The following is a 21,045-nucleotide window of genomic DNA, read 5'->3' as shown; positions in this document are numbered from 1 at the left end:
CAAAAATAACACATCAAAAGAACTGAAGAAAATTGCCTAATAATTAATATACATATCGTGCAACGGTCCGCTCTTTTAGCGGTATAGATATACTTAGGACTTAATATTTACAAAGACCCTGGTTTTAGATCAAAATATCGGATAAAGACCGCCAAAAAGTGCAGGCAACACGACCGCGGCTGGTCATGACGCCAGCAGTAAGCATGGATGATATTGACAACTCAGAGTTAGTATTTATACTTTTACATGTAATTTTCTAGTTCGTCCAAAACCATTTATTTAATTTGGATGGAAACCTTCATGTAAATTGGATAAATCTATGTGTCTTACCTAACGTAGCGTAGGTACTATTTTTTATTAATTTATTTAAAACTGGAGGTTTTCTCAATAGAATCTTGACTTTCCTAGACCTAAGAACTAATCATCGAACCTAAGCAAACAAACATTTTTTTCAAATAGACTTTCCCTATGGCACCACTCATGATTTTAAATATGCTTACTTTCAATATAGAGTTCGTGGACTTCTAATAAACGATATTTACCAATCGAGCGTACAGAAGATGCAAGAAGAGACACGAAACTCTTGGCGCGACCACAGCTACCGCGCGCCGCTCAATGGACAACTTACTTGTGCTCAACCGGTAATAAATATAAAATAATATAGAGCGAGAATAATTTTGCTCCTTTAATGTAAGCAAACTTATTCGACATTTGATTGTCTCCACTCTCCGGTCTCCCTCCAGTATTGCACGCCTCATAAGCGAAGCGTTGAGGTGGGTACTACTGTCACTTCGCGCAAAACATCTGATTTTTCAAACTTAAAATGTCTTTATGTATCATACATTGCACTTGTAAGATAATACATACACACACATATTAAGAAAAAACACTATTTTTAACGTTCATGATATTTTTGATGTCATTTTTGTTATTTAAACTAGTTAAAAAACAGTTTAAAAAAGTTCTGTCTTGGACGTCCGTGTGTCTGTATGTGCGGATCCTTTTTCTTGTTAACACGATAGCGACCGAAATACTTTACTAATCGAGTCTTTTTTTTTCTCTTACGCTTGAGTATGCTCAGGAATAGAACCCTTTCATTTTTCAGGGTCTGATTCGATGTGGTTTAATTGTTATTAAATAAACAAAAATAATAATTAATAAATATTTATTAAAAAAAAATTATGAGGCGTGCACTTTTGGATTTTCCAAATTATTTTCTCTTTCTAAATACCTACTCGCATTTGCGTCCTGCAGCCTGCTAAACGTACATAATATTTCAATCTGGAATGAAATATTGGTACGACGAAACACTATTTTATACATAATACGAAGATGTATAGTCGAATAGTGATAGAGAGAAGTTTAAACCAAATTTTGACTAAACAACAGATAACCCTGCAAAAGCTGCAAGTGCCTTACGTATCTCCGGAATGGCGTATGGACTCAGTATCGTGGGACAATCGCCAAGTTCGCGCGTACTGTAATCCTTGCAAGGAGTTCTACCTTTCGAGAGAACCAAAGTAAGCCTAAAAGTAAATATAGTAAGGTATACGTAGTGGTACTAAGGTATACATAGTTATAGGTATTTAAAAATGCAAATGGTAACTATGACTTAGAAGTTTTTTTATTTAAACGAATGACGATTTACCGACGTGTATGACAGAGATAGAAAAAAACTAAAATCACGGTGTTTATTTCCTCAAAAACTTAAAAATGTAGTATTGTACATAGCTAAACAAGTCTTATAACAACTTACTTAATAAAATCATTTCTTTAAACACATCACTATTTTTATGAAGAAATTTTGACTAAGTATCTTTTTCCTGTTCGCAATTTCATCAATTGGTGTAGTGAGAACGTAAAAAAAAATATTTTTGCTTTATAATATTAAAGGTGTAAAAATATTGGAACTTTACAAATATTACTTTCAGATGCAGTGCATGCGATTTCACCGCTACCAGAAAATCCCAGAAGGCAAAGAAAACACAATAATCAGTAACAATAAGCTTTATTTCCAACATCAAAATATACATACGTATTACATTTTAGAATATTTATTTTGGAATAATGTATTTTAGAATGTTTTTTTCTTAATTAAACGCTTTAAATATCAATATATTTAATTTAAAAGGCCAGCACGGTGGACCATACGAATTTAGATTCTTATTACTAGAAATAAGAACCACTTTACAATACCATTTTATATACTTTTAGGTATACATAAAAAACAAGTTTTAGGGCCGGTTTTATCCACTTGCTGATAAAGTTCCTGATATCCTATTTGACACTTTTTAATATAATTTAACTGACAGATAATTTTAAACAGGACATATCCAGAAGCGGTAAAACCGGCCATAAAAGACAAAATTATTAATTAAAACTAGCGAAATAACTTCCTGAGATTTATTTCTATGAAACAGTTTAACATTAGCGAAAAACAAACATAATTAGAATTATAATTAGATATAAAATATCATAGATTTGGCAACAATGTGCTATATCAAACAAAAATTCTAATATCTAATCGAATAATTGAAAAATTACATTATTTTATAATAATACATGCAGAATAACCCATATTATATTTTTCTTGATTAAAGACATATTTTGAAGTGAAACTTCTTTAGGCGTATTGAGAGTAAAATTTCAAGATCGCGTCATGGCAATACCGCCACGACATGGAGTAAGGCGACGATTTTGGTATCTTTGAATCTTGCCAAAGAAGTTTCACTTCTGACACGTGTGCTGAACACACGCTTTTTTTATTAATAAATGTTAGTTTTAACTGGTATATAATGCTATGACGCTACATAGTGAGAAAAATGTATTTTATTAGCTGCCACTACTTCATAATATAAAATATATAAAAGCAACAATAATCACTTATATCTAAATATCACACCTTTAACGATGACTCTGTTACTAAGTCCATTACTCTTATAGATAATAATTTATAATTTTCCATTTCATAAACATAATAAACAGAAATAGATAAAAAACAATATCTTTCATCACGATCTTTTAACATGGAATAAAAAAAAGAGAATTTACACATCAAATTTAAATACATAGAAATACTCGGACAGAATACTTCATTTAAGAAAAAAAAATAGCCAATTTATTGATCGCCATTATCAAAAACACCTTAAAAAACTGCCATAGTAAACTGTTTAAATTTAATAGTATTTTATAACAACCTTTTTCTCTTTTCCTTCAAGTTTATATGTATACATAGACTATATTTATAAATATAGTAGTATAAGTGAAGTCCCGTGTCCCCGTAGTGGGGTAAGGGGCAGATGCATTATTCATACATCTGTTTCACTGATCTATTTTCTTTAGGGACAAGTAGGTGATCAGCCTTCTGTGTCCTGCCAGACCGAGACATTTTTTTTTTCTTCGTCTCCACCGGGAATCGAACCCAGGACCCCTCGGTTCTACGCTCACGCGTCAACCACTGTACCAAGGAGGCGGTCAATATAGTAGTATAATATGTAATAATATGAAGTTATCATGAAAGTAAATTTTTGATAATGTTACGTATAAATGAATAAATTGAACAAATAATCTAATAATACATACAATTACGTATTCGAGATTTAAATAATAATTCATGCATTATTATATTTATATCAGACTTGATAAATAATAATAATGATTGCAAAATCTGATATAAGTTAATAAGATGGAAATCTCTTGAAAAATCTATATAAAGAGATTAAAAAAATCCAAATTAATGACATAAGATACTAAAACAAATGCGTCACTGCATTAGAGACCTTATTCCAATACACATAAGGATCATACATCACCAACCTCAACCCTGCTTCTAAGGCCACTAAGTACAATCATTGGACAATGTATATCCTGTTAACAATCTTGCCATTTACCAAATCTGAAGTGATTCGGACTTTGGGTCATATTTCAGTACACACAAGGGTGATATTTGCTAGAGCGAAAGCTGAATGTTGTCGAACTAGAGGGTTAGGGTCTTTTATGAGTTGTAAAAGTCTTGATCTTGCTGTGCGGATAATGTCTGGTTCTAAACGCGTTTCTTCTGGATATTGGTCCTGGATTCGGTCTAATTCTGCGTATAGGTATCCTGGAAAATGTAAAGTAAAAATTAATATAATATTTCATTTAAGTATGTATTTTAACTCTGTGTTAAAACTTATTTTTACATAGAGTTAAAATATATAAAATCTTATATATGTACACATAGTTAAAATATATAATTTTCTAATTCTAATTCTACATTATTTAATTATAAACGATAGTGTCTTGTCCTAAAATGGGATTTGGGATCACTCATGTTTTTATTAAGTAAAGAATAATGCGAAATTATATGAATGGGATATTACTCTAAGGAGTAATTATTTTGGTCAGAGTAAAGGGTAAATGAGTAATTATTATTTATTGTAAAACGAGTAATAAAAGTTAAATATTATTAGGCTGAAGAATTATTAAGAGTAATTATTATTAAAAGAGAGGGATTATTCGTACGTACATATACGTACGCGACACTTTTTATTTATTTATTACGACATTTTTTTATTTATTTATTAGGTAAATTATGGAATTAATAAGATATTGTATATAAAAAAAAACATCTGTTTTTTGTAATAGCTGACCTCTATCGTATGTTTATATAAACAAACATATACTTGAACTAGATTTCCGCCCGCGGCTTCGCCCGCATTTTCAAAGGAAAACCCGCATAGTTCCCGTTCCCGTGGGATTTCCGGGATAAAACCTATCCTATGTGTTAATCCAAGTTACCCTCTATATGTGTGCTAAATTTCATTGTAATCGGTTCAGTAGTTTTTACGTGAAAGAGTAACAAACATCCATACATCCATACAAACTTTCGCCTTTATAATATGTAGTATTAAGATTAAGATATAAATTTTAATTTACTTTGATTTGTATTCATTTAACAATAGATGTCGCTTTTACCAATAACGAGCAAAGACTTTGCTTATAATCACTTTTTTGTGTTCCTTTATCATGATTATCTTTATCATAATTAGTTCTATTTTTGTTTAATTATTCTTTTTCTTTTTTTAAGTGAATATTTAGAGCGTTTATAGTATTGTATTGTAGTGCCGTTATCAATATCGAGCAAATAAGTTTTCTTTCGTTTCGTTTGTTGTGTGAGAGTATTTCTTGTTATGGCCGCAACAGAAATATATATTCCCTGAATTTTTTATCGATGTATCGCGAATCGTGAGATAAGGTCTGGTGACGGACGGACAAACAGACAGACAACGAAGTTTCAGTAATAAGGTCCCACAGGTAGGGCAGCAGGGCGCGCACTCTGCGGGACACTGACCGAGCAGGGCGGGCGCGTAGGGCCGCAGCGCGTCCCGTGCGGTGTGCAGGTAGGGCAGCAGGGCGCGCACTCTGCGGGACACTGACCGAGCAGGGCGGGCGCGTAGGGCCGCAGCGCGTCCCGTGCGGTGTGCAGGTAGGGCAGCAGGGCGCGCACTCTGCGGGACACTGACCGAGCAGGGCGGGCGCGTAGGGCCGCAGCGCGTCCCGTGCGGTGTGCAGGTAGGGCAGCAGGGCGCGCACTCTGCGGGACACTGACCGAGCAGGGCGGGCGCGTAGGGCCGCAGCGCGTCCCGTGCGGTGTGCAGGTAGGGCAGCAGGGCGCGCACTCTGCGGGACACTGACCGAGCAGGGCGGGCGCGTAGGGCCGCAGCGCGTCCCGTGCGGTGTGCAGGTAGGGCAGCAGGGCGCGCACTCTGCGGGACACTGACCGAGCAGGGCGGGCGCGTAGGGCCGCAGCGCGTCCCGTGCGGTGTGCAGGTAGGGCAGCAGGGCGCGCACTCTGCGGGACACTGACCGAGCAGGGCGGGCGCGTAGGGCCGCAGCGCGTCCCGTGCGGTGTGCAGGTAGGGCAGCAGGGCGCGCACTCTGCGGGACACTGACCGAGCAGGGCGGGCGCGTAGGGCCGCAGCGCGTCCCGTGCGGTGTGCAGGTAGGGCAGCAGGGCGCGCACTCTGCGGGACACTGACCGAGCAGGGCGGGCGCGTAGGGCCGCAGCGCGTCCCGTGCGGTGTGCAGGTAGGGCAGCAGGGCGCGCACTCTGCGGGACACTGACCGAGCAGGGCGGGCGCGTAGGGCCGCAGCGCGTCCCGTGCGGTGTGCAGGTAGGGCAGCAGGGCGCGCACTCTGCGGGACACTGACCGAGCAGGGCGGGCGCGTAGGGCCGCAGCGCGTCCCGTGCGGTGTGCAGGTAGGGCAGCAGGGCGCGCACTCTGCGGGACACTGACCGAGCAGGGCGGGCGCGTAGGGCCGCAGCGCGTCCCGTGCGGTGTGCAGGTAGGGCAGCAGGGCGCGCACTCTGCGGGACACTGACCGAGCAGGGCGGGCGCGTAGGGCCGCAGCGCGTCCCGTGCGGTGTGCAGGTAGGGCAGCAGGGCGCGCACTCTGCGGGACACTGACCGAGCAGGGCGGGCGCGTAGGGCCGCAGCGCGTCCCGTGCGGTGTGCAGGTAGGGCAGCAGGGCGCGCACTCTGCGGGACACTGACCGAGCAGGGCGGGCGCGTAGGGCCGCAGCGCGTCCCGTGCGGTGTGCAGGTAGGGCAGCAGGGCGCGCACTCTGCGGGACACTGACCGAGCAGGGCGGGCGCGTAGGGCCGCAGCGCGTCCCGTGCGGTGTGCAGGTAGGGCAGCAGGGCGCGCACTCTGCGGGACACTGACCGAGCAGGGCGGGCGCGTAGGGCCGCAGCGCGTCCCGTGCGGTGTGCAGGTAGGGCAGCAGGGCGCGCACTCTGCGGGACACTGACCGAGCAGGGCGGGCGCGTAGGGCCGCAGCGCGTCCCGTGCGGTGTGCAGGTAGGGCAGCAGGGCGCGCACTCTGCGGGACACTGACCGAGCAGGGCGGGCGCGTAGGGCCGCAGCGCGTCCCGTGCGGTGTGCAGGTAGGGCAGCAGGGCGCGCACTCTGCGGGACACTGACCGAGCAGGGCGGGCGCGTAGGGCCGCAGCGCGTCCCGTGCGGTGTGCAGGTAGGGCAGCAGGGCGCGCACTCTGCGGGACACTGACCGAGCAGGGCGGGCGCGTAGGGCCGCAGCGCGTCCCGTGCGGTGTGCAGGTAGGGCAGCAGGGCGCGCACTCTGCGGGACACTGACCGAGCAGGGCGGGCGCGTAGGGCCGCAGCGCGTCCCGTGCGGTGTGCAGGTAGGGCAGCAGGGCGCGCACTCTGCGGGACACTGACCGAGCAGGGCGGGCGCGTAGGGCCGCAGCGCGTCCCGTGCGGTGTGCAGGTAGGGCAGCAGGGCGCGCACTCTGCGGGACACTGACCGAGCAGGGCGGGCGCGTAGGGCCGCAGCGCGTCCCGTGCGGTGTGCAGGTAGGGCAGCAGGGCGCGCACGCAGGCCGGCAGGGCGGAGGGCCGCTCGTCCGCAAGTTGCCGCACGAGGGCGCTGAGGAACTGCTCCAGGTACAGCCGGCCCTCGTCCACGAGGTGCGTCTGGATGAACTCGTTCGACTTGCGCGCGTTGAACGTGCGGAACAGCTGGCGGAGCGTCGATTTGGCCGCCTGAAAGGAATGGAGTGATGTTGTTTGTACAAAATACGAAGTTTTTGTAGAACATTAAATTAAATACATTACATATGACATAATGCTTAACTTCTAATTCAAAGAGCGTATTAAAAGATAGTAAAAATTACTTCAGAAATGTTAAAAAAAATCACTCACCCTCACAACAGCAGGATTGCTGTCACATAAATGCAGCAGGAAGCACGGCAGAGAACTTATAGCCTGTTCTACTAATCCTTCAGACTTGACCTTCTCAGCGATAATGCCAAAGAGACGAATGGAGTTCTCCCTTAATTGGCTACAATCCGTGTTCATGAAGGGGCGGATTTTCTGGGAGATCGCGAGTAATTCCCGATCGAACTCTTTGTCCAGTTTGTCAGTTTCAGTCAGAAGACGACTGAGCCCTTGTATGGCAGCTAGGGGAACGTTTTCGACGGGCGATCTGTGACGGAAATTGTGTTCCTTTAATTTATTACTATTACAAAAATATCAAGCAAAAATTTGATTTTTAATATCCTACTAATATTATAAATGCGAAAGTTTGTATGTTTGTGTCTTGACGCATAAATTGCTGGACCGATTTTCATGATATTGGGCACACACATAGAGGGTAACTTGGATTTACACAAAGAATAGTTTTTATCCCGAAAATCCCACAGGGACAGAAACTATGTGGATTTTCTTCTGACTACGCGGGCGAAACTGCAGCGAAAAGATTGTGTAGTATATACTTAAATATAAAATAGCGGTAGATATCTCACGGCATAATCTACGCGTCCACCATTTGGCTGAGCGCAGGGACGTGAGTTTAGCGGCACCGCGCAGTTCTTGTGCTGCTCCTACACTATAAGCTATATAAATATATGGATAACGTCTTACACCATCATCTGTGCATCTACCCCCTGGCTAAGCGCAGATATAGCGGCTGGTAATGATGCAGCGGAGCGCAGGCACGTGAGGTTGGCAGCACCGCGCAGGCTCACACAACGCACGCGCGGGCTTTCGTCCTTCCAACCGGAGTTTAGTGTTGCTATCACACTCTCTATTAGGATTGGGTTGTCGTTGCACCTGGGGTGATGTAAGCAAAACAAGTTATTTTTTGTTTTCGCAATTTCAAGTAGTAGTAGTAGTAGTTCAAAAACGCAAGTGGGCGCTTAAATTAATTGAGAGGGTTACATTTGTAAACATTAACGAAACAACTTATTTGAAACCTTTAGAATAATGGTAAATAATTAAAAGATCATAGCGACATCTACGACATAGACATCAATGTCATCACAATAAAATATCCTCACCGATAGTTCAAAAGATCAGCCAACAACGCGATAACAGCACACCGTTGAGGCGGTAAAGGTGATCTTGCGTATCCAGCGACACTTCCCACTAACCGACAGAGCTGTCCCGGGCAGGAGCGACTGAGAGAACTGCCCAGGATTGGCGCAAGTTCCAGGATAATGCTAGAACTGTCTCCGTGTTCTATACTCAAGCAGAGTGAACATGCTTCTTTTACCTAAGAGGTGGAAAATAAGGAAATTGCTTTAATTCACCCGTAGCGAGACTGTGAATGAAAACACCTTCTTTTCTTAAGCGTCGTCAGAACACGCCAAAAAGAGAAAAATAATGAATCAGTTCGTTACGAGTTACACTATGATTTAACAGGACTAATAAAATGTAAGTACTTGTACTTATGGCACAGAAATTTTCATATAATTTTATCCTATCAATAAAACCCATGCAAAACTTTAGATACCTTAACAAATTACACTAAACCCACCTTATAACAATCAGATCTCTCCAGGAAGCTATTAAACGTATTCACAGTGATCCTAGCCGGGGACAATTTGATGGCTTCTCTATTGGGAATGAATCCGAATCTCTCTTGTCCCTTATTAGTTGGTACTACATACGCTGGAGGTTCAGCCTCTACATAACAAGCTAGAGTCGTGTACAGTACGGCAAATAGTTCTGAGAATTTGTTCATGCATATTGGTCGCATTGATTCCTCTTGTAACATCTCGCCTAGAGCGCTTATAAGCTGAAATAATTGAGAAATTCATCAATTAATATGGTGAAAGAAAAAAAGTTACTGAATGGCTTAGAAAATTATTGAGTGTATTGGAGTAAAAAATTACTCTTTATGGAGTAATTGAGTAATTATATTTAGGGAAATGGAGTAATTATTTTTGAGAGCATTTAGGATAATGTATTTATTTGAGTAATTTATTGTTTAACAGCCGAAATATTTATTTTGAGTACTTTCATATAAAAATAGTTTTAAGAATTTCATGACGTTAGAAAGGTTAATTTTTATTAAAATAATAATGGAGTAATTAAAGAATATTTATTGTTCTAAAAATCTTCACTATTCATAATAAATTTACACAAATATAATTGTATTAATTACGCATCAATGAGAGAGGAATGATAAATTTGAATTTAATTTATTTTGGAATATCATTATTGAAAACACTTTTGTAATATTCTTTAATATTTAGAAAACTCACAGTCATTGGTTGCAAAGCAGCGATGTGATGTTCAGTGATATGGTAGGGGTCTTCATACAACTCTATAGATGTCATGAGGCGCAAGAAGTTGTCCACTATTGCTGTGGAGAGTCCCTCGTCTCGGGCTAGATGCCTCCAGCAACTGACTACGCAACTGTCAATTATAAAATATTGCTATTTTTCCTTCACTGTCATACTTCAAAATGCGTGTGTGTTTGTGCCTTTGTCAGTCTTTAAAAAAATGTTATGCTTTGGAATTTAGTTTGGGATATTTTAATGGTCAGAAAATGAAAATCTACATACACATTTTCCTCTTTATATTTGTTTATTACTCTGATTTATTTTTCAAGTAAAGGCAAATATACTTCTTCGTCTTATTTATGTATTAATAATTAAGTACTTATAACACAGATACTTACGGCTTCAACGGAATCCTTTGCCCCAATAGTACAGCAGTCACAGCATTGGAGTGGTGTTTCGTCAACGACATCAGTGGCCTCATGAGCCTCGCTCTGGCCTCATCATTCACCATTTCCATCGTCACCAACATAACTTCCACTATCCTCTCGATACTCTGATACAAATCCTGCCCCTTCTTTACGAAGAACGCATCTAATATAGAACTAATACCAACACTACGCGACTCATGTCCATCGTAACTTTCAAGCAAACTTTCTATGAATTGCATGGTATGTAAGTGGGGTATTTTTGGCGAAATTGTATCACACAGCTTCATACAATAATCACTTATCATACACAGATCATTTGTTAGGATATTGTTCTGTAACTGGGTTAGATTTCCCATACATTCGTCGTCTGGCTCAATCGTATGGCCTTCGTATAAATCTTGTATCTGAATTATGAGTTTGATGCAGTCTACGGTCGTTAATCTTACTGGGAAATTAGTATCAGCTACACCGGGTACAATGAGACCTAATAAATACCCCATTTGACCAAATTTACTGGGAGCTTCGTAGTTTAGTTTAACATTTTTAATATAAGCATCAAAGACGACTTGAAGAATAAGTACAGCAGCGGTTCTTATCTCGTCGTTTTCATGACGGATCCACTCCATAAGTAAACCAATAATATCATCTATTGTACTCAAACATGTTGATTGAATAATCAATTCTTTTATCAATTCGTGTAGTAAAGTTAAAGAATCGTTTAATGTTTTGGCTAATAAATCGTTTTTATCACCGTTGCCTTCAATTTCATACTTCCTTTTAAACGAAGATAGTTCTCCAAATATACTGTTAAAGAGTACGCGAAGAATTGTATTACGTTCTTCAGGCAAAATGCCTTTTTGCAACTTCGTGAGCGCTTTTGATGCTTTCACTATTATGGGATATAGTTCAACATTCCGTTTTTCCAGATTGGAATTATAAATTTGTTCGAGAACAGCATTTAATAATTGCCAGCGATTTCTCAAAGTAACATTATGGTGGGCCGCTGGGTGCAGCGCCTTGCTTATCTCGTAAAGTGTTGTTACACTTGCGTTGCACAGATCGAAACCAGGTCCTGATTTAAGGATTTCTAATAGAATTGATGTGACATTTTCACCTAATCTGGCTAGGACATGAACGTCTAGACATTCCCTTGCGACCTTTCCGTAGCACGTTATAAGAGCGTACTTGACTATAGCAAGTTCGGCGTCATTCTTAGATGCTCTAGATGAGAGGAAATTCATCAATTTATTGCTTCGTTTTGCTTCATTGTCTTTGTATAGCGCATCCAATTCATTAAGTACGGATTCTCCGTGTTGTCTAGATGCGATGCCTATTGCTTTGCTTACGTAATCAACACTTTCAATTGGAATTGATTTGAGAGCAAGAAGTATCATCTTCAACACAGTTTCAACTGCAGCGGCGTTTGACATATGACAAGATAAAACAGCTAAGTATTGTAAGGCCACGCCTTTGATCATCGGCGATTGTTTCTTAGATAGAATCTGTTGAGAAATCAACGAAGATATTTTCTCAACCCATTTGTTGCTATTAACCTGTTCCACAGCGGAAACCAATAGATCCAATAACATACCATGCCACTGTTCTCTAGATTCATTTTTCTCAACATACTTTAGTAATCTATCTAATTCAATGGTCCACGAATTCTTTAAATTCTTATGAACATCACCAGAAAACTCTTCGAGGAACATAAGTAGGTTCCTATTTCTATCTTTCTCATCTGGATCAACGACATGCATCAGACATCGAACGAATACAAGGTCCGGTGAACATTTTGACTCAACACTGTCTGAAGGCTCATCTGTAGTTACTTCAGAATTGTTCTGCAGTAAAGAAGTGAGACAATGACTCACTGTTGACATGGATGGAGTGAAATCTTCAACAGTGAGGGCAGTTAGTAATAAATGCAATAATTGTGTCCGTACACTTGTGACAGTATTGCACATAAGAACCAATGAATTTCTGCAAGTGTCACGTAAGTCTTGCGCCTCAGCTTTGGAAACTGTTACTGGTCCTTCATAACCACAGTGTTTTACTATAAATTCTACCATAGCGAAATCTTCTGTGGCCATTATACAATTTCTATACACCAAAGCAACTATTGCTTTAACGAGAATCTTCTTCATTTTAACACCCTGTTCCATGACGATCATCACTTTTAAAATGGTTATGAATTTCGTTGCGAAATTTTCGATAAACACTTGAGACGATGTCGTTAAATGTGTAAGAATTATAACCGCTCTCAGTCTTTCTCTTTCTTGGTTATTTTTAGACATATGCAAAAGCATTTCAATGGTTTGATCTGGATATTGTGTCGCCATGTGATCAAAGCAACGGAGCACTTCAAAATGGTTCTTTACAGTGTGTGGCTGATCATAATCTGGTTCAAGCAGAACCAAGTTGCATAAAACGTGGTTTATCGAATTAATTACATTATTATTTAGCGACAGCTTGGGATTAAGTGGAGATGGAGCCAGTAAATACGAAATACATTGACTGATACTGAAGAAGTTTATCGTTGGTTTTCGATACAAAGAGAGCAATGAAAGTACAAATTTATTGACGGTCTCGTTGAACTGCCTTTCAGAAATAAGTCTGGTGATTGGGCCTAAAGCCTCGAGGACTGATTCTGATACTTTCGGCTCATAAGACGGCAACCACTGGTTGTAAAGGACGTCGAATACAATCGAGAATTCCGTGACAAAATTATCCTTTATCGATGTTATGTTGTCGGTCTCGACGTTATCGCCTATTTGCTCAGCCACCGCGACAGCGAAATGTCCGAACGCTGTAAGTAAAAGTAATTTAACATTAGCATGGGCAATTATAAGGCGACCTACTTTTTCTATAGTAAAAGTGACTTATTTTCGCTTGTTACAATTATCATTGAAAGGAGAGGAGAGGAAAGGAGAATAAAAAGAAATCCATCCACGTAAATAAGAGTTCATATTAATACTATTGAATAATTTATGTGCATATACATCGTGAAATGAAAGCCAAAAGGAAAATTCAATGGATCTACATAATTTTACACACATGATTGATTTATTACAAAAAATATCACGAATTTAATAATAACTGCTTATTCTTTCATTCATTCATTCTAAATAAATGCGTTGAACAGTGTTAATGATGCATACCGGATGATTTTTGCGAGGGAAGCATAAGAATTGATTTAAAAAATATGTTCAAAAACACTTAGTAGATCTCTCATTACGTCTATAATTGTTGAATAATCTTCTAAAGAGATACTAATCGTTTAATTGAATGAGACATTTTCAGACAAAAAAAGGTATTCCACAAATAGATTGCCACATTATATCAGATTAAATTAAATTAATTGTAAAGCAATGAAGCCACACAAATTGATTGTTTATAAACTTATAAATAACCTAATCATAGTCTTACCTGACGAGCGGTAGGAGTGGTAGCATTTTGTTCAGATTTTCCTTGATATAGTTGCCTTTGTCTTATTATACGCCTATGCCTGCCTGAGCCCATCTTACCTAACAAACGGTAATAGTGGCAAAATTTTGCCCAAGATCTCGTTTATATGCAGCAGAATGTGCCTGATGTTCCATCCATCCATCCATCCATTCAGCCCGGATAAGTCCACTGCTGGACGTAGGCCTCCCCCATACTGTGCCACAGTTGCCGATCTTTGGTTTTGCTTAACCCCTGATGTTGTTTTCTATAAATTACTTATAAGTCTTACCATATGCGAACGCCTGTCTTAGCCCATCTTGCCTGACGAGCGGTAGGAGAGGTAGCATTTTGCCCAGGATCTCCTTGATATGCACTACTATGTCCCTAAAGTTGGATTTTATAGATCGCTCGTAAATTAATAAGTCTTACCATACGCGAACGCCTGTCTGAGACCATCTTGTCTGACTAGTGGCAACAAAGGTAGCATTTTGCCCAGGATCTCCTTGATATGCGGCACCATGTCCTTGGTGTTTAGGACGGCCAGTGTGCCGAGGGTGTGAGCGATTGTGTAGTGCGGCACGGAAGCCGGGGACAGTTGGTTTATGAGACTGCGAAGTACCTGAACAATTGGATAGATCTACGGTGTACCTATCAATCTATGTTTATTAGTTGTAGAAATAAATAATAAATAATAAAATTAATTATTGACATAATTACACAGGTCAGAATAATTAATCCTTCGGCTCCCGAACTAGTTTAAAACTGTGTCTCAGGAGCCAGAGGCTTCTCCCAATATTGATCATAATATTATGTCTATAAACTAAACTAAAAGCTCTAAAATAACAAAATTAATGAAGAGGTAAGTTAAATTATTACGTAAGCGCATGTGTGTATATAGATGAATGTGTGTGTGTGTGTGTGTGTCTGGGTGTGTGTGAGAGTTGTAGAAATGATAGATAGAAATGCAGAAAATTTTAAAAACTAATACCCGACTACTAAAACACGCTAAAAGTACGAAACAAGAATATAGTCTCTGCTGATAGTGATTTGTTTTAAGGATTGACTTGATCGTAACTGAATAACATTTAAGTAATCTTGTTTTTCTTTGCTTAATGATATTTATCAGTTAAAAATGACCATTAAAAAAATGGTAACATCTGCCGATCATAAAAACTTTTCCGCTTTTCGGCCAAATAATGTTATTTTAATAATATATATGACAAATCAATATAAAATTTCAATAAAGCTCCCATAAGGTATTTTACTATAACCTAAATACAGCAATCGATTCAATCACTTGCATGGATTATTCATAAGGCTTCTTTGAATGAACTAAATAAACCCCAATTGAGGCGGTTATTAGGGCATGGTTGTTTTAACGATTTTTTAACGTTATATCCTTTTAAACGGACCAGCTTAAAGAAGCCCCCAAAATCGTGGTCATTTAAGCTGTTTTTAATGAGTTTCGATGAAAAATACGTTTGTTTTATGATTGGGAATAAAATCGTAAAAATGTTCAAGACTGCATTTTTTTACAATAAATTTAATTTGACTAAAACTGTCAGTTTTTAAGCTAAATAGATGAAATATTGTTCATCATACTTTTACAAAGCGAAAGAATATGTATGTGTTTACATTAACAACACATCTTGTTCAAATAATGATATAATGAAACCATGTGTGCATGTATTTGATAGCATGTACAAAAACAATAACACTGCTCATTTACAGACTACATTGAAAGCTGATCTTGATTATCAAATCATATTGTGTACTAGCTGTGCCCCGCGGTTTTACCCGCGTTGCTCCGCTCCTTTTGGTCTTAGCGTTATTATATATATAGCCTACAGCCTTCATAACGATAAATGGGCTATCTAACACCGAAATAATTTTTCAAATCGGACCAGTAGTTCCGAAATTTGCGGGTTCAAACAAACAAACATCAGCTTTAATAAGTATAGATTTGAGAGAACTGGTTTACACAAAACTTAAATGTGTTTATGTTAACGAAATTATTAAAACAAGATTTCGTACATACCTATTCATATAAAAAGTATTAAGGTCGATGTCTTTAAAAGGTCAGAATATTATTTCATGAATTAAGTGTTTTGTGTTGGACTACAAAATATATGAATTGATATAGGTAAACCAGAATCTGATGGCAAATTGGGAAATCAAAATTTTGAGTGTGCAACCCTAGGGAAAATGGACTGAAGGATCTTGATACTACTTATTTTTTATTTTGTCCTCAACATCATTAGTCACATTACATAAGTGAACAATACTGTACTTAATAATGAGATATCCACTTAATATTATGTAGGTACATACTTACATGTATAATATACATATTACTTTTATCTATGTAACACATATTATTATTTACACATACCTATATTTGTATATTCATTATCATTATGCCATGTAAAAATATGGATGTAATGATAATGCAGATCAAAACTAGATTGCTAATATTTTTTTATTAAATAAAATAAAAATATAATTTGGAAAATCCAAAAGTGCACGCCTCATAATTTTTTTTTAATAAATATTTATTAATTATTATTTTTGTTTATTTAATAACAATTAAACCACATCGAATCAGACCCTGAAAAATGAAAGGGTTCTATTCCTGAGCATACTCAAGCGTAAGAGAAAAAAAAAGACTCGATTAGTAAAGTATTTCGGTCGCTATCGTGTTAACAAGAAAAAGGATCCGCACATACAGACACACGAACGTCCAAGACAGAACTTTTTTAAACTGTTTTTTAACTAGTTTAAATAACAAAAATGACATCAAAAATATCATGAACGTTAAAAATAGTGTTTTTTCTTAATATGTGTGTGTATGTATTATCTTACAAGTGCAATGTATGATACATAAAGACATTTTAAGTTTGAAAAATCAGATGTTTTGCGCGAAGTGACAGTAGTACCCACCTCAACGCTTCGCTTATGAGGCGTGCAATAAAATAAAACTATGTTTATTTTCGTAAGTATTAAAGATACACACATTATAAAATTGACTTGGACAGCTTGGACTTGACGAATAGCCGTATTGGAAACTCCTGTAATAAGTTTTCATAAAATTATATTGTAATTAACAAACAATATGATAGTTACCTACTTATAATATTTTTTATTTTAAGTATCAAAACGGGTAAGTCCAATTTACCAATAAAATATTCAAAATTGAAAATTGTGATGTGTTTGACCCTTCTTCATCGAATGTTTTTCTATACACATTATAAACAACACCTCTTGCTTGTTATCGCAGCGGCTTTTTCGACATTTTCGAAGATTTTTTAGACAAAATCCTAAAAAATATTCATCAATTGCAAAGAAGACAAATAATTTGACAACCAATTTGATAGTTGTCAAATAAAATTGCCATATGAAAATATTTTATTTCGTAAATATAAATATGCCATCAGATTCTGGTAGACCTATAATAAATATATTTTTTTATAACACTAACATTTTATAAAAGAATTATGAAAGAATAATGGTTGGATAATTTATACAACTTTTACTGCAGTTTTATTTTGTAATTTAATTTTTTTCGACTGAATGGTGGGCTTGGTTGGTAGTGGCCCTGCCTGGCAGGCCATAGGTCGTGGGTTTGATTCCCGCCCGGAGCAAATATTCGTGTGATGAACATAGATGTTTGCTCTGTGTCTGGGTGTTAATTATCTATATAAGTATTTATTTAAAATTATATACATAATATGTTTATCAGCCATCTGGTTTCCATAACACAAGCAAAAGCTTAGTATGGGATCAGATTGTGCCGTGTGTGAAAATTGTCCTGAAATATTTATTTATTATTTCAATAAATGCATAATGTTGAATACTAAGAATTGCACCCTAGAAAATATACACAATATAATTAATAACTTAAGTTTGTTGAGTATTTGTGATTTTGTGAGTCATTATGCAAAACTACTTCTATAGAATGTGAATTTACATTAATTTTGCACGCCTCATAAGCGAAGCGTTGAGGTGGGTACTAAGTTGTCACTTCGCGCAAAACATCTGATTTTTCAAACTTAAAATGTCTTTATGTATCATACATTGCACTTGTAAGATAATACATACACACACATATTAAGAAAAAACACTATTTTTAACATTCATGATATTTTTCATGTCATTTTTGTTATTTAAACTAGTTAAAAAACAGTTTAAAAAAGTTCTGTCTTGGACGTCCGTGTGTCTGTATCAGAGATGTAACGGAGCTTCGATTCCGGTTCCGTTAAGTCGGAACTTCCGTTTATTATTACACTTTCGGTTCCGACTTCGGTTCCGATACTTTTGTATCGGATGTTAATCGGAGGTCGAACGAAACAAAGCGGGCGGCACGCGACGGCCTGTGCCGAACAGGTTCATACATGTCGCGCGGGGAATCCCCCGACCCCCACTATGTGCACTCTATCATCAATTAGTGGTGCTGGCCTAATTTACGACTCTTTAAGAAATAGATTGGATGGGGACAAAGCATCAAAGCTTTTGTTCATAAAGTACAATACATTACTTTTGGAGTCCATTTTGATTTAATTTGCTTTAGCTATTGTTCATTTATTATAATGTCAACAAATGTAACACGCTACTTTGGGTTTTAATTTTAATTAAACTTTAAATTCATTAATTTTATCTTTTGTTCATTTGGAATTATGCCAATTTTTTTTCACAGTTGTTTTTTATTTTATAATAAAAAATAAAAATGAAAAGAATTGACTATAAATCATGTTTTATTTGTCCTTAAACAAACTGACCCTGCCTCCGATTTCGATACCGATTCCGATAAACCAAATTTGAAAACTCCGATTCCGATTTCGGTTCCGATAAAACTACCTCCGTTACATCCCTGGTCTGTATGTGCGGAGGATTTTCTTGTTAACACGATAGCGACCGAAATACTTTACTAATCGAGGCTTTTTTTTTCTCTTACGCTTGAGTATACTCAGGAATAGAACCCTTTCATTTTTCAGGGTCTGATTCGATGTGGTTTAATTGTTATTAAATAAACAAAAATAATAATTAATAAATAATTATTGAAAAAAAATTATGAGGTGTGCACTTTTGGATTTTCCAAATTATTTGATATTATGCTTAAAAATGTTTTAATAACAATGTAGAAGGACATATTTCTTAAAATTATTAAAAATAAAGTAAATTTTGAGCTCCAAATTGTTTCATTAAATTTCTGATTAATATTTAGTATTGTATCTATACATAGTGTCTTTGCATTCTTGACCATAAAAAAATTAACTTACGAGATCCAGAAACTCATGGCCCACAGCCACAAGAACGGCTGAAGCTCCCATCTGCACAGTTGGCTCATATGAGGGGTTTTCTGTCATCGCCCTGAGCATAGCATTGACAAGCTCTGCCGCTGTTGACGGATTTAGTTTCTTCACCTGGCCTACACATGTTCGCTCTAACACCCTGTTAGAAATGTATTAAGTATTAATTATAAGGCACACTTTGTAAAGGTATCGGCACACCCGGACACTCCATACAAAATTATCGTTTTGACAGTCACACTGTAGAGACTGCAAATGTGTGTGTTAAGTGTTAACGCTTTATGGTTGACACATTTGTGACTAGCGTAAACAAAAATTCGCGTTTTTCTGATGAAATACATCCGTAAACAGTAAAATATCTAACCATTTTCTACGAAAAACGATAATCACAAATCCAAAATAATAAAATTACTTTAAGTCAATTTGATTAATGTTGTCAATCTTCGTTGCGTATCATCCTTGCAGAAAAATATGGCCCATTTTAAGCACGATCGCGCGGGGTGAGGTAAGTTTAATTTTGGCGTTTAGCAACTATTATGTATTCTGTGGTATCGGTAATTAATAGTAAAACTATATCATAATGATTCAAAGGTGCTTGAGTGAAAAATGTTTGAATTTGACTTTATATAGCCATTTTTTTTATTTTGTTTGAATTTTAGCAATGTCTAGAAAGTAAGGATAGTTCTGCTTGGCGACTGGTAGTCCTGTGGAAAAAGGTAATGCTGGTACTAAATTATGCAACTCCTCAGCACATTGCCAAAGGAATATCTATATACCGACAAATTCTTGGTAAAGGTGATAAGAAGAGGTCTAATTGAATAAATAAATGATTGAGTGTTAAAGAAAGCCCTATCAATGCATGCTTGTGTAAGTATCCTATTTATATACAATATATTAAAGACTCATAAGTCTTTATTATATTGTATATAAATAGTAGTGTGTGTGTGTGTGTAGTGTTTGTATAAAAACATAATTTAAGTACTTTGTTTATTTGTATTCATGTAAGATTGCTTATCTTTATATTATTTGCATAGAAGTATGTAGTTATATCTAAATACACAGTCCAAAAAAAACTGTGTCATAGGTATTATGATGTTAAATCATAATAGGTAGTAGCTACAATTCAATGTATCCTACTAATATTATAAATACGAAGTTTGTAAGAATGCATGGATGTATGTTTATAAACGGATTTTGATGATACTCTGCAGTTATGTTGCTTATCTAACAAAATAACACACAAGCCATAGAAATATTTGCTTTTGCAATTAATTATTAAATAGAACGTAGAATATTTAAAACAAAATATACTCACTGTACAATATTTCCCGTTTGTACGACATTAATTCGAACAGTGTTTTTGTAAAATTCACATATTATTTCAATTACTTCATTAGGATATCGATTGGCTATTTTCGTAAGAGATTTTATTATGTTGTTGTTTACAGAGTTATCGCTGTCGCAGAGTGCATTTATTAATACATTCACCGTATCTGTAAAATAACAAATTCATTAGTTTATTACTCTTTCAAAAGTACACATGAATAATACGGAATATTAATGCCAGTACCTTTCAAACATTCTGTATCCGTTAGCGACATTTTCACTTAACCATGGGAATGAAAATGAACTACTCAAAACAGATATTAAATTAATATTTATATTAAACGCAGCAGAAATAAAAATTACAATTCACAAGTCACAATCGTCACTCAGCGAGTACAATATTTGTACAATACGACAATGTCAAGTGTCATTAAACATCTGGCATTTGACAGTGACAATTTGATTCAG

The 21,045-nt window shown here is 37.8% G+C and overlaps 2 protein-coding genes across 2 annotated transcripts; one reads left to right on the top strand and one right to left on the bottom strand.

Moving 5' to 3' along the window:
- The first annotated feature begins 185 nt into the window (after positions 1-185).
- Positions 186-1,992, top strand: LOC149910697 (uncharacterized). The gene is made up of 4 exons (XM_090108332.1): positions 186-226; positions 512-641; positions 1,390-1,520; positions 1,932-1,992. The coding sequence occupies exons 1-4, from the start codon at positions 186-188 to the stop codon at positions 1,990-1,992; spliced, it is 363 nt and encodes a 120-aa protein (XP_089964458.1).
- Positions 1,993-3,681: 1,689 nt separating this feature from the next.
- c11.1 (maestro heat like repeat family protein c11.1) lies at positions 3,682-20,986 on the bottom strand. The gene is made up of 12 exons (XM_090116086.1): positions 20,822-20,986; positions 20,567-20,744; positions 19,222-19,393; positions 14,375-14,564; positions 10,472-13,307; positions 10,053-10,206; positions 9,323-9,583; positions 8,844-9,058; positions 8,428-8,616; positions 7,708-7,990; positions 7,311-7,548; positions 3,682-4,102 (listed from the first exon to the last, which is right to left on the bottom strand). The coding sequence occupies exons 1-12, from the start codon at positions 20,850-20,852 to the stop codon at positions 3,918-3,920; spliced, it is 4,932 nt and encodes a 1,643-aa protein (XP_089972212.1). The 5' UTR covers positions 20,853-20,986; the 3' UTR covers positions 3,682-3,917.
- Positions 20,987-21,045: the final 59 nt, after the last annotated feature.

The sequence above is a fragment of the Colias eurytheme genome, chromosome 2 (assembly GCF_061535395.1).
Source record: "Colias eurytheme isolate Ceu_HAF_F1 chromosome 2, ilColEury1 Martin Lab GWU primary, whole genome shotgun sequence".
NCBI classification, from domain to species: domain Eukaryota; kingdom Metazoa; phylum Arthropoda; class Insecta; order Lepidoptera; family Pieridae; genus Colias; species Colias eurytheme.
Note: the sequence above shows the minus strand (reverse complement) of the source record. Positions and strands in the feature narration are given on the sequence as shown.